Here is a 14,646-nt window from a genome sequence, read left to right as displayed (position 1 = left end):
CCATTTTCTTAACAGTTAAGATGCTGCAATTGTTTATCCAGTCTAATCGAAGTGTGCCTCTCTCCCTCGACTTTCCCAACAAAAATCATACATGAACATAAAACTGACATTACTGAGCTATATGCGTTTAAAAGTAGCCTATAAAAATGGTACAATGGCATTGCTCAGTTCAACGTGTTGGGAAATCGGCATTTTGTCCCGCCTCAGCATTTATTCAACAGTTAATAACGCTCAACATTCAAAAGGTAAATATTATTCAGCCAATAATGTGTAGGTTTATGTATTTCATAGAAAATTGTGTCTAGTAGGCTACTATATAAATTACAAAGGTTTAATTGGCATTTAATTGGCCGTTATTTCAAACGACCCGACCGACCGCGACCCGAATATCATTAAAAATATTTTTGGATGACTTGTCAACCCACGCATCACTGGTGGGGACCAGTAATTTTAAAATCGAGGCAGTAAAGCATTTCCATCCAACTTGGAAATGATGAAGATGTATAGTTAAGTTTATAACAGTTTATAACTGTAGTTTGTTGTGTGTATTGCACTTTCTGTGCGTTTTTCATGCACTGTTAATAAAATGACCAAATTTTCATTCAGAGGCATTCATAATCTCTTATTTTCACCACGTAAAAATTTGTCTAATGGAAATTCTGATTGGCTGGTAACTTCAAAAAGTTACCAGCCACTTTGGCTGGTGATCAAAAAAGTTAATTTCGAACCCTGGTAATAAGGGAGAATTGCGACACACCCCGTGACTACCTTTCCCATCATGTGACGCCTGCCTGCAAAAGTTGAGCCAGTTGAAGAAGAACGTGAGGAAACATGGCAACCAACCCAGAGATTGCGGACCCTCCCTCCTCATTTAAGTCAGCAGTATGGCAACATTTCGGAGCTGTATGATCCATAAAATACGGAGAAAGGCTATTAATAAAGAAAAAAATCCAGAAAATGCGTGTAGTATAGCCTGCGCAGTAAAAATACAATTATGTGTAAAATGTCATAGTAAACTGTGTCTGAAATGAAAACCACGCTAGTCATTGTCCCATAAAATGACAAATAGCAAATAACACATATAGTATTTTCATTACGTTTCATTTATTTTGTTTTTGTAAAGACTTTGTAAAAGAGCGCAATAGGACCCCTTAAAAGGCAGGGTATGCGATTTGGTTTGAAAACATTTTTTGTTGTGCTGGTTGAAAGTCTCATCACATCTCGATAGCAATCATTATGTCAAGTGGTCTAAATGTACAGTTGAAGTCAAAAGTTTACACACACCTTGCAGAATCTGCAGAGTGTTCATTGTTTTACCCAAAATAAGAGGGATTTTACAAAATGCATGTTATGTTTTATTTAGTATTGACCTGAATAAGATATTTCACATAAAAGATGTTTACATCTAGACCACAAGAGAAAATAATAGTTGAATTTATAAAAATGACCCCGTTAAAAAGTTTCCATATGCTTGTTTCTTAATACTGTGTTGTTACCTGAATGACCCACAGCTGTGTTTTTATTTTGTGATAGTTGTTCATGAGTCCCTTGTTTGTCCTGAACAGTTAAACTGCCTGTTGTTCATCTGATAAATCCTTCAGGCTCCTCAAATATTTTGTTTGCTCAGCAGTTTTGTGTATTTGAACCCTTTCCAACAATGACTGTATTATTTTGAGATCCATCTTTTCACCCTAAGGACAACTGAGAGACTCATATGCAACTATTACAGTAGGTTCAAATGCTCAATGATGCTCCAGAAAGAAAAACGATGCATTAAGAGCCAGGGGTGTAAACTTTTGAACAGAATGAAGATGTGTACATTTTTCTTATTTTGCCTAAATACTATATTTTTTTCGCCCAGGGGTGAGAACTTTTAAAATTTGAAGATCAGGGTAAATTTATCTTATTTTGTCTTCTGGGAAACATGTAGGTATCTTCTGAAGGGCAGTACTAAATGAAAAAATATGATACTATCTTTAAAAAATAACCCTGATTCCTGGAGCGCTTTGTCTCTGATAACTGATGGTTTTAAGTATGACAAGGCGTGTCCATCACTGATAGGATGCTTTTTCTCTTTGTGGTTCCGGAAGGATTTTATAGAAAGCTAACCATACAGTTACCGATCACATTTAATGACTTTCTGTCCTTCTGACTCACTCTTTCTCTCTTTCTCTGTGGTTCTGCCAGTTTCTCATGCAGACGTGTAGCGAATCACTCTGAAGGTTCAGGATGAGAAAATGGCGCATTCGTTTACTCCACCAGGACCTAAAAGTTTCCGTAAGTTCACCCGTGAATCTCTTAAGGCCATCGAGAGCCGGATCACCGAGGAGAACGCCAGGAAGTCCAAGGACAAGCAGGAGAGACATAAAGACGATGGATGCAGGAGGAAACCCAACAGCGGGCTGGAGGCCGGGAAATCTCTGCCCTTCATATACGGAGACGTTCCCAGAGGAATGGTGTCCACACCGCTGGAGGACCTGGACCAGTTCTACAGCAATGAGGCAGTGAGTTTGGATTTATATTTTTCAACGAATCCATGAGAGTCCACTGAGGTACTGCAAGGGGTCCAAGGTATCACCCTAAAACTAGGATTCAAAATCTTATTTAAATCTTAGAAAATGTAAAAAAAAAAAAAAAAGTGAAATATGTAAATATGTAAAATAAGTTTAATTAACATAAAAAGCTATTTCAGGGTCAATAATCAAATAGTTTGTTTCATTATATGGGTTTGAAGAGTCTATTTTGAAAAAGAAATGCATATATTTACTGTATGTAGTTTGAAGTCTGATCTTTGAGAAAATATAAAGTGACCCTAACTTTGTCAGTTCTTTTTTTTTCCAATAATAAAGCAATACTCAACAGTTTTTTTAAAGATAGTTTTAGATAAAACAAATCTGTGCTTCTTTTATGTGTGTCACACCATAGGACATTGTCACACTAAAGGAGAGAAACGGTAGTTTTTAACGAGTTTCCATTTAATTTGAAAGAAAGTTTAATGTGATGCACAAACAAAAAAATGGATTAATTAAATTAAAACTTAAATTTTTTTTCCTGCAGTTGGCCTGTTTAAATCAGGATATGGCGTCACACCAGAGGACATGGTTTTCAGAGACTAAATGTATTCTATGCTTTCAGTAATACAGGTGCTGGTCATATAATTAGAATATCTTCAAAAAGGTGATTTATTTCACTAATTCCATTCAAGAAGTGAAACTTGTATAATGTATACATTCATTCCACACAGACTCAGTGTTTATTTCTTTTGATTTTGATGATTATAACTGACAACTAATGAAAACCCCAATTCAGTATCTCAGAAAATTAGAATATTACTTAAGACCAATACAAAATCTTGTATGAACATGAAAAGTATGAGCATGTACAGCACTTAATACTTAGTTGGGGCTCCTTTTGCCTGAATTACTGCAGCAATGCGGCGTGGCATGGAGTCGATCAGTCTGTGGCACTGCTCAGGTGTTATGAGAGCCCAGGTTGCTCTGATAGTGGCCTTCAGCTCTTCTGCATTGTTGGGTCTGGCATATTGCATCTTCCTCTTCACAATACCCCATAGATTCTCTATTAGGTTAAGGTCAGGAGTGTTTGCTGGCCAATTAAGAACAGGGATACCATGGTCCAGGTACTGGTAGCTTTGGCACTGTGTGCAGGTGTCAAGTCCTGTTGGAAAATAAAATCTGCATCTCCATAAAGTTGGTCAGCAGCAGGAAGCATGAAGTGCTGTAAAACGTCCTGGTATACAGCTGCGTTGACCTTGGACCTCAGAAAACACAGTGGACCAACACCAGCAGATGACATGGCACCCCAAACCATCACTGACTGTGGAAACTTTACACTGGACCTCAAGCAACGTGGATTCTGTGCCTCTCCTCTCTTCCTCCAGACTATGGGACCCTGATTTCCAAAGGAAATGCAAAATGTACTTTCATCAGAGAACATAACTTTGGAGCACTCAGCAGCAGTCCAGATCTTTTTGTCTTTAGCCTAGGCGAGACGTTTCTGACGCTGTCTGTTGTTCAAGAGTGGCTTGACTCAAGGAATGCGACAGCTGAAACTAGGGCTGGGCCGATAAACGATATCATATCGAATCACGATAAAATTTATGTTAATAACGATGATAAGCTCTAGACATTTTTTGCTCGATATGGATTAATCTAAGAGCCAATCACACAGCAGAAATATGCGACAGCGGCCAATCAGCGTGCAGCGTGCGTGTGCACGTCAAAGTACAAAGTTCATTTCCTACAGCACTTTGCGAAGCAAACCTACACCAGGACGACAAAAAAGAGAGTGGAAGCAGCGACGAAAGAGAAACTAACCTCGATTTATTATCCAAAGATGTTGAAGTTGTCAACAAAAAAAGGTAGCACGAATTCCGTAAGTGGTTTGACTATCTGAAAAGTGACTCTCACCTCAGGGGGGTGTTCCATAAACCAAGTTTACCAAATAAGTCAGGCTTATTTCAGTTAGTCTGACTTATTGTAATTTGATTTGGCTCAAAATAAGTCAGACTAACTGAAATAAGCCTGACTTATTTGGTAAACTTGGTTTATGGAACACCCCCCAGCTGAGAGTTTGGCGCGATTGTTAAAACGGAAACCGAAATCAAAAAACGCACGCGCATTCAAAAGCAATTTTAATCCCCCTTGTTTAGAGAGTGACTCCCCAATGCGCGCAAATTAGGCTAAATGACATATCTAGGCTGTTATCAGAATGTAGACTATAATAGGTTGTGTATGTCTATAGCTCTGTATCATGCTTGAAATATTCCGTCTCTGTTTGCACTTTGAATAATGAGAGAGTAGCCTACTTTGATTATGGCTGAATTGTCTGCACTTAATACGATTAAGAAAGAGCTGTGTCGTAATTTTTTTATATTTATACTGTAGATTGTTTCAAAATGCAGTAGTTGCCTCTAATTTAAATAGCTCAACCTATAATAGAGAAAATAAACAATTGTGTTTATAATAATAAATAATAAATAAATAAATAAATTACAAATTATGTTTTTACAATAATTTTATGTTTACATTTTGTACATTTACTCTCATTTACCATACTCTGTCACAACTTTAAATTTTTTTTTCATTTATTTTAGTAAGTTATTTTAATTTTTAAGGCCAAATCTGTAATCTGCTTTTGTTAATAAACTATACTTAATGTAATTTAATGAATCCTTTAATTTTTGTGGCTTTAGTCATTGTTGGGATACTATTTTAAAGCTGGCAACATCAACAGCTTATATCGAAATATATATCGTCATCGTTCAATATGGGAAAAAATTATCGAGATTACATTTTTGCCATATCGCCCAGCCCTAGCTGAAACCCATGTCTGCATACGTCTGTGCGTAGTGGTTCTTGAAGCACTGACTCCAGCTGCAGTCCACTCTTCGTGAATCTCCCCCACATTTTTGAAAAGGTTTTGTTTCACAATTCTCTCCAGGGTGCGGTTATCCCTATTGCTTATACACTTTTTTTTCTACCACATCTTTTCCTTCCCTTCGCCTCTCTATTAATGTGCTTGGACACAGAGCTCTGTGAACAGCCAGCCTCTTTTGCAATCACCTTTTGTGTCTTGCCCTCCTTGTGCAAGGTGTCAGTGGTCATCTTTTGGACAACTGTCAAATCAGCAGTCTTCCCCATGATTGTGTAGCCTAAAGAACTAGACTGAGAGACCATTTAAAGGCCTTTGCAGGTGTTTTGAGTTAATTGGCTGATTAGAGTGTGGCACCAGGTGTCTTCAATACTGAACCTTTTCACAATATTCTAATTTTCTGAGATACTGAATTGGGGTTTTCATTAGTTGTCAGTTATAATCATCAAAATGAAAAGAAATAAACACTTGAAATACATCAGTCTGTGTGGAATGAATGTATACATTATACAAGTTTCACTTCTTGAATGGAATTAGTGAAATAAATCAACTTTTTGAAGATATTCTAATTATATGACCAGCACCACATACAGTATATGGATGAAAAAATGATTACCATTTACTAAAGTAGACACTTGTACAATTATACCAGAGGTGTTTATTAACATTTTTATGCTTTTCTTAATTTATGAAAGTTGCTTGAGACAATCACACCATAGGACAATTTTAAGATTTGACTCAAAAATTGAAAAAACACTGAAGCTTTTATAACAACAGGTCAATTTAGGACAAAGTAACCATTTATTGCATTTAAACAACAACAAATTTTATTTATATATTTTGCTGACTGTTTCATCTGCCTTTACTGTATTCATCTTTTCCTCTTCCTCTTGTTTTAGACTTTTATTGTAGTGAACAAAAAAAATACAATCACCCGTTTCAACGCTGCTCCTGCCTTGTACATCTTCAGTCCCTTCAACCTTCTGAGGAGAATATCAATTAAGATTTTGGTACATTCATATCCTTCTAAGCTGTTGAATCATGCAGATGGTGACTGTCTTGCTGTGATGGATGGGTCTTGTGTTTTTACGGTGTAATCCAGTGGCTTTCAATTGGTAGTTTGCAACCCAAAATGAGTGATTGATTGGTAATAGATGCAAATAATTCAATTAAAATAACCACGATGAATCAAATTAGATGTCAAAAGGATATGATGTTCTCAGAAACCATTAACAAAACTACACAAGGTCAAAGAAAAGGACCTAAATGGCATTAAAGATAAACATACTTTGTGTGGTAAATTAATAGAAGTTGAGAGCCTGAAACGATGGCTTGATGACTTGATGTCCAATGTAAAATCTGATCCTGAAGTAAAACCATTATATAATTCAATTATGTATCAAAAAAATAAATTTCAAATGGATTATAATTTTACTTTAAACCTCTTTTACTCCTCACTACTTTTCTGCTTACCAAGAAATACAGTAAAACTGTAACAATTGTGAAATATTATTACAATTTAAAATAACTGTTTTCTATTTGAATATGTTTTAAAATGTAATTTATTCCTGTGATGCAAAGCTGAATTTTCAGCATCATTACTCCAGTCTTCATTGTCACATGATCCTTCAGAAATCAGTGTAATATGCTAATATGCTACTCAAGAAACATAATTATTATCTTTGTTGAAAACAGTTGAACTGCTTATTATTTGTATGAAAACCATGAGGCCTTTTTTGTATTATATTATAAATGTCTGCATTATAACTTTTGACCTATTTAATGTGTAATTCTGTCACTAAGTTTCCTTAACTGCAGCTTTCACATTGTTCAGTATATTTATAATGTTCACTATACTGGCAAACTGCGCTTTCATGGTCTACTCACAGCCTCCAGATTGGGCCAAGAATGTAGAGTAAGTTGATCTCTTTGTTTCTTTTCAAGTATAGTGTGGAAATATTTATCAGTAACTGAGGGTCTTGTTTTTAACAGGTATGCCTTCACTGGGATATACACCTTTGAAGCGCTCATAAAGATCATCGCCAGGGGGTTCTGTGTGGGAAAGTTTACGTTCCTCAGAGACCCATGGAATTGGTTGGATTTTATGGTAATAGTCATGGCGTAAGTATGAGAAATCTGCTATTTACGCCAGCTACACTGCTGTAAATTATTATAATCTGTTTATTATCATTGCTTAAAGGTGAAGAGTGTATTTTAACCAGATTTTGCTGGTTTCCATCTGACCAGGCTTAAATGTGTTATTGCAGATGATTCATCTGTAAAATTTGTTGCAAATAAAACAATTGTGCCTTTCATTCATTAAAAAGTAGCGAGTTGCTTTGGCATCATCTTGCATTTCAACTCATAATGATAAGCCAGCAAATTTCAAGCATAATGATAAGCCAGCTCATAAACTTCAGCTGAAGCTCATTTTATATGTGCTATATATAGGTAGACACTCTTGAGACTCCTCTACTGACTCATTCTTATCAGGAACTGAGAAAAATAATAATTGCAACATTGTAAATAATGATAGCAGCATGAACATTCAGTTTCATATTATTTAACAACATATCATTTAAATGCTGAGGAAAGTACCTGTTACGGTATAGACGTGCTGGATGAACGAGACGAAGTCGAGATCAACAATTAACACTATTTTTAATAAACTCTTCTTCAAGGAACAGACAGGAACAGGCAGGATAATCCACACACATGAAACAGTAACATCAAATAAAGACCGACATCAACTGAACTGAAAGACAAACTTATAAAGGGTGACTAATCATTAAACACAGGTGACTAATTGTACAAGGACAGGTGCAGGGAATCACACTGACGAAGGGCTAAACCAAAAGACAGATCAACGGGGGAAAGACAAATGGGAAAAACCAATGACAAACAGACAGAACTGTGACATTACGCCCCCCTCCGAATAGGCGCGTCCTCGCGCCGTAGAAAAAGAAAAACAAAACAGAAAAGAGGGGCGAAAAAAAAGGAAAATGTCCATGGCGGCTTCGGCGGAGGACGCCACCCCAGGAGGGGGACCAAAACAAAAGTCCAGGTGACAGACAGTACAGTCCAGAGGGGCGACGACGGAGGGAGGAGCCAGGGAGGACATGGGTGGGGCGTAAGGCAGGAGGAACAGACCCAGACCCCAGCCATGATGACGGCCCACTGTGGAGCCGACGGAGGGAGGAACCATGGTGGACGAAGGCGTGCCGACTCCATGGGGCCGACCGACAGAGGCGGAGCAGATGGAGAAGGAGCCCGAGGCGAAGACGGAGAGCCGATGATCCGGGGTGACGCCGAGGATCCGGAGGGCCAAGGTGGAACAGGCTCTGGCGCCCGAGGCGGAGGCGGAGTCCCGGAGATCCGCGGCGGAGCCGGAGCGACAGAGGATGGAGGCTGTGCCCGCAGGAAGGAGGAGTCCCAAGGAGCCGGTGGGACGGCGCGACGAGGCACAGCCGGAGGAGCAGAGTCCTGAGGTGACGATGGGGTGACGACTGACCAGGGCGGAGCCGAAAAGACGATGGAGCCCGGTGGAGCTGGTGGATCGACGGGCGAAGGTGTAGAGGAGGGCGTCGAGAGCCGTGGTGGAACCGCGGGGTCGAAGGGCCGAGGCGGAGTCCTGGACTCGGAGGCTGGAGGCGGAGCTGAGGGATCCTCCAGCCGAGACGCCGATGGACGCTGGCAGTCCCGCGGCGAGCCCACTGCACAGGTGGTGGGCTGAGGGTGAGCTGAGGGGCTGTCAGGGGACAGCGGCGGCCAGACGAACATGGCATCGGATGACAGAGGGTGGGTGGGTGGGAATTCCGGGCAGACAGGACAGACGGATATTTCCATATCAAAGTCAATTAAGTTACCAGAGTTATCTTCGATGAGATCCGAGAAAAAGTCTATTAAATCCCCAGAATTTAGTCCAAGCTCACCCTCAGCGGTGGTGCAGTGGGCAGGGCTCTCTATCGCCCTCTCTTGCTCCACGTGGCAATCCACCATCACAGATGTTGTAGTCGGCTCTCGCACCTGGTCAGATGGGTCAGGCTCTGGCTCTATCGCTCTCGGCTCTGTCTCTCCATCTGCGGTGGGCTCGGGCTGCAACTCCGCATGTCGGGGTGATGGTTGGCTGGGTTCTGGGTCTGGAGTGGGGCTGACGTCCTCCTTGACGATGTCAACAGTCCAGGATGATCGGCAGGACGCCAGCACCCACTCGATGAAATCCGGCAGGCTCTCTTGAGGACCCTCCCCGGATAGCAGCGCCTTGGTGGTGGAATTCAGTCCTAAGCGGTAGTGGATGCATAGGCTGCTATCCGGGAAGTGTGACTGGTTCGCCAGGAAGAGAAACTCACGTGTGTGGTCCTCAAGAGAGCGTTCCCCCTGCCTCAGGAGGATCAGGAGAACAGTAGGGTCCATAATAACAGAAAAAACAAAACACTGAGTAAAAAACTGAAAAAATAAACGCAGGGAAAATGTGCCGGGTAAACTGTATTGGTCGGTCTTTCTGTTACGGTATAGACGTGCTGGATGAACGAGACGAAGTCGAGATCAACAATTAACACTATTTTTAATAAACTCTTCTTCAAGGAACAGGCAGGATAATCCACACACATGAAACAGTAACATCAAATAAAGACCGACATCAACTGAACTGAAAGACAAACTTATAAAGGGTGACTAATCATTAAACACAGGTGACTAATTGTACAAGGACAGGTGCAGGGAATCACACTGACGAAGGGCTAAACCAACAGACAGATCAACGGGGGAAAGACAAATGGGAAAAACCAATGACAAACAGACAGAACTGTGACAGTACCTGCATAGTCGTAGATTTAAATGCTGACAGCTAAACACTATCACAACGTGTTTAGGCTAAGGTTAGCTAGCTAGTGATACTTCTCTTCAAGGATATCTTAATCGTATTCTTGATAATCAGTAACTTGCCTTCATAGTCATGAATACATTTTTTAAATCTTGTAGTATTTTTTAACTCTACAGCTGTGCAATCCAGATATTACTGTCAATCATAGCAACGACTCATACATATTTAGCCAATTTACTCGCAACTCGCGTTTGTCATTTTTTAAACGGTATACATGAACGTTTGATCCTCTTCGATTGTGATTGGATTATGTAGAGAAAACGTACACTCCTATTATGGCACAGTACAGTTAACCGGAAAAGACTTAGCTGGCTTGTCTAAAACATGGAAGTAATCTGTGCATATGGTCAATTATTTTTAAATGAAACTCCCACTTTTAACATCAAGTCTTTAATGATAAAAGTCCCATTTAACATTTTTTTCCTAGTATTTAACTGTAAATATGTCCGAAAATGAAGTAGAAATTTGGGAATGTTCATTATTTTTGCAATTCTGTTTGATGCTGCTAATGGCATATAAATTACACTCTTCAACTTCAGTGTTTCATAGTCCAGTGGTCAAAAATGATCATCTTTAGTTGTTATTGTCAGGTCACAAGCACGAGAGTGCTATGGATAAAAGTGTCTGGTAAATGTCAAAATATAAATGTAATTCTGTAGGTGGAAACAGTTATTTTTTCTTGGTTTATGTCTCTAAGATTCATCTCAAAACATTGGGGCTCAAAAACATTGTGTTTCTTTGCTAAGACTCAAAAACGTGTCAAATTGGCATATTTGTCTGTTCAAAATAACCGAGAAAGGTTGACTGCTTTGCCAGCCCATATTTAATAAAAAAATTGCTTACAATATTATTAAATATTAAATATATTATTATTTTATATTATTTAATTTTATTATATATATATATATATATATATATATATATATATATATATGTGTGTGTGTGTGTGTGTGTGTGTGTATATATATATATATATATAATAAATATACACAGTACACATATATAAATGAAAACATTTATATTTTGGATGCAATTAATTGGGCACTCATTTATTAAAATACTTGTAAAACTAAAGAGTTTTAAATACTTGAAATTCTTATTTTTTGAACAGTTATTTAATTTGAATTCTAATTTATTTTAAATATTATAAAAGAAGCAGATATAACTTTTAACTTAAGCATTCTTAACTGATAATTAGTCCATAAAATGCCCATTAAGGCCATAGGCATCTACAGTTCCCATCAGCTTTATTTCTATCTGTGCATTTGGTCCCACAGGTTTGTTACAGAGTTTATAAAAATAGGCAATGTGTCAGCTCTCCGCACATTCAGGGTACTCAGAGCTTTGAAAACTATTTCAGTAATTCCAGGTAAGCAGAAAACATGTTTAGGGTGTACGACGTCTGTGTGACCTTTGAACCCGACTGCAACCCTGTGTCTGGACCTTCCTGTGAGTTTGTATGTCTGGCAGTGTTTGATTTCCCACCCTCCATGTTTCAGATATGTAACCGAGTTTGTGGATCTGGGTAGTGTGTCCGCCCTGCGAGCGTTCAGAGTTCTTCGAGCCCTGAAAACTATATCAGTCATCCCAGGTGAGACTTATGGCAAAAGTCATGGTCACAGATGCTGACACTGCTTTTATCAAGCATGTCATGTTCTTCTTTAAGTGGCTAAATAAATATTTTTTCAAACTTTTTCCAGTTTTCTTTTCTGGTCTTCTTGCTTTGGTTTGTTATTTAAAAGGATAGTTCACCCAAAAATAAAAATTTGATGTTTATCTGCTTACCCCCAGGGCACCCAAGATGTAGGTGACTTTGTTTCTTCAGTAGAACACAAACAAAGATTTTTAACTCAAACCGTTGCAGTCTGTCAGTCATATAATGGCAGTCAATGGTTACCAAATCTTAAAAGAATAGTTCACCCAAAAATGAAAATCTGAAAATGTTCGAGATGTAGATTAGTTCTACATGGGAACATATTTGGAGAAATGTAGCGTTCCATAAATTTCTCAACAATGGATCCTCTGTAGTGAATGGGTGCCGTCAGAATGAGAGTCCAAACAGTTGATAAAAACATCACAATAATCCACAAGTAATCCACATCACTCAGGTCCACTTTGTGAAGCAAAAAGCTACTTGTTTGTAAAAAAATAAATCCATCATTAAGTGTTTTTGCTTCACAAGGTGGACTAGAGTGGTGTGGATTATTGTGAAGTTTTGATCGGCTGTTCTGGCTTTCATTCTGACGGCACCCACTCACTGCAGAGGATCCATTGGTGAGCAAGTGATGCAATGCTGAATTTCTCCAAATCTGTTCTGATGAAGAAACAAACTCATCTACTCTTGGATGGCCTGAGAGTTAAATTTCCTTTTTTAGAGAATTATCTCTTTAACGATCACTTTTGCAGTATGTGTTACTGAAATCAGAACAAGATTTGTTAAGGGCGAGTGTTACTGTTTTTGTTTCTCCTCTCCTTTTGTGATTTTACATTTGTACTGTAGCTGTCTTCCATGTCTTCATGTAGTCACTGTTCAGTTATTATGTTCAGTTCAGTTATGTGAATGTATATAAATACATTCAGGGTCCAAAATTTATTTAATACATTTTATTACAAACTGATGTGTTATATGATTGAAGTTGAATTGTAAGAAAACAGCCTGGCCCTTGCTGATGTAAGTGCCATTGTTGAATCAAATCATAAATATAGCTACAAGCAGCGATTGCTGGGGTTCAAGCACTTTAAGGCATTTAAGAACATACGAATAAAGACATTGCATATTATTTAGCAAGATTGTAACCACCTAAATCGATGATTTTAATAAAGGATTTTTGGCAAATACAGGTAATTTGCTAAGAAATATGATGTTTTTTTAATATTTATGACTGTTATAGCGCCGCTGTCATCCGATCTCCCTAAAACTTTGCATTCTTGTTCAGAATCACCTGTTGCACATACTCACCAGGTTTCGTGAAGTTTTGAGTTTTCATTTAGGCTTTATAGGCTCTTGGGTATATTTTTCTAAACGACCCCCAAAGAGTAAATGTCAACATTTTTTTTGATAATTATTGACCTCTCACAGTTCAGAGAATTGTGAGAGTTTTTCTAGGTGCTCAAAGTTCATCGGCCTTAGGTGGCCATGTTTTTTGAGTACACTTGTGGCACTTATAGGTATTTGGGTATATTTGGACAGGTCACTTTTCTAAACGCCCCCCCAAAGGGTAAATGCCAAATTTGTATTTTTTATAATTATTGACCTATAGACCAGAGAATTGCAAGTCCTTGAAAAATGTGATATCATCCCCCAGTGGCCGATGACTATTAAATTTCTCACAGACTTTTAGGGCCATGAGTCAAACAGACCCACCAAGTTTTGTTCTGAGCAGCCTAATAGGTGCTCAAAGTTCATTGGCCTCTGGCGGCCATGTTTTTTGAGATACGCAAATGTCCTTATAGGCACTTTCGATACTTTGGACCAAGACCATGCATTCTAATGTTCATGTCGATAGGACAAACGCTTGCGTAGTTATGGCCATTTTTCACGTTTTTTCCCTCTTATAGCGCAATAAAGTGGCCAAGCTCCATGACTTTTTTCATGTGACCTTAGATTGAGCTCTTACATAAGTGTTCTGAGTTTGGCGATGATATCTCATTCCGTTTTAAAGTTATAGCCATTTTAGTAAAGGTGGGCCATCCCTTTTTGGAACGTTTTGGTGTCCCTTTGTGAAGGAGAGTCGAAAGTGCAACTTTTTTTTGGATTATTATTGATATTTGCTCTACAGAGAATCTTCCTGCACTGGTTTGGTTCTGATTAGGCAAAAAAAAAAAAACTATGATTAGTTCACAGAAGTAGGTTTTTCAAATAACGCAAAATACCTGAAAATTTTGCCAGGGTGACGGACGAATCCGGTGTGCATTTTGTCCGACGTGAGCCAATGACATAAGACATTTGAGCTGTGCTTTTGATTGCTGCATCTCCATAAAACTTTGCATGCTTGTTTGGAATCACCTGTCACACATGCTCACCAGGTTTTGTGAAGTTTTGAGTTTTTGTTTAGGCTTTATAGGCTTTTGGGTATATTTCGACAGGTCCCTTTTCACGGTTGTGTAGTTATGGCCATATTTTAATGTTTTTTCATCTTATATCACCATTATGTGGCCAAGCTCCATGATTTTTTGTATGTGACCTCTGATTGAGCTCTTACATAAGTGTTCTGAGTTTGGTGATGATATATTATTCCATTCAAAAGTTATAGCCATTTTAGTATCTTTTTGGAATGTTTTGACATCCCTTTGCGAAGGATAGTTGAAAGTGCAACATTTTTGGATAATTATTGATATACACTCTACAGAGAATCTTCCTGCACTGGTTTGGT

At 38.6% G+C, this 14,646-nt stretch overlaps 1 protein-coding gene across 1 annotated transcript in view; it reads left to right on the top strand.

Annotated features, from left to right (window-relative positions):
- Window positions 1–2,237: 2,237 nt before the first annotated feature.
- The window catches only part of scn1laa (sodium channel, voltage-gated, type I-like, alpha), a 57,732-nt gene continuing 45,323 nt past the window's right edge, over window positions 2,238–14,646 (top strand). Inside the window, exons 1-5 of the mRNA XM_073845140.1 lie at window positions 2,238–2,504; window positions 6,291–6,409; window positions 7,217–7,306; window positions 7,384–7,512; window positions 11,773–11,864. Coding sequence (XP_073701241.1) covers window positions 2,238–2,504; window positions 6,291–6,409; window positions 7,217–7,306; window positions 7,384–7,512; window positions 11,773–11,864 — 697 coding nt within the window. The remainder of the gene's footprint in view (window positions 2,505–6,290; window positions 6,410–7,216; window positions 7,307–7,383; window positions 7,513–11,772; window positions 11,865–14,646) is intronic.

The sequence above is a fragment of the Garra rufa genome, chromosome 8 (assembly GCF_049309525.1).
Source record: "Garra rufa chromosome 8, GarRuf1.0, whole genome shotgun sequence".
In the NCBI taxonomy this organism is placed as follows: Eukaryota; Metazoa; Chordata; class Actinopteri; order Cypriniformes; family Cyprinidae; genus Garra; species Garra rufa.
The sequence above is the reverse complement of the archived record's forward strand: the minus strand, read 5'-3'. Positions and strand labels throughout refer to the sequence as shown.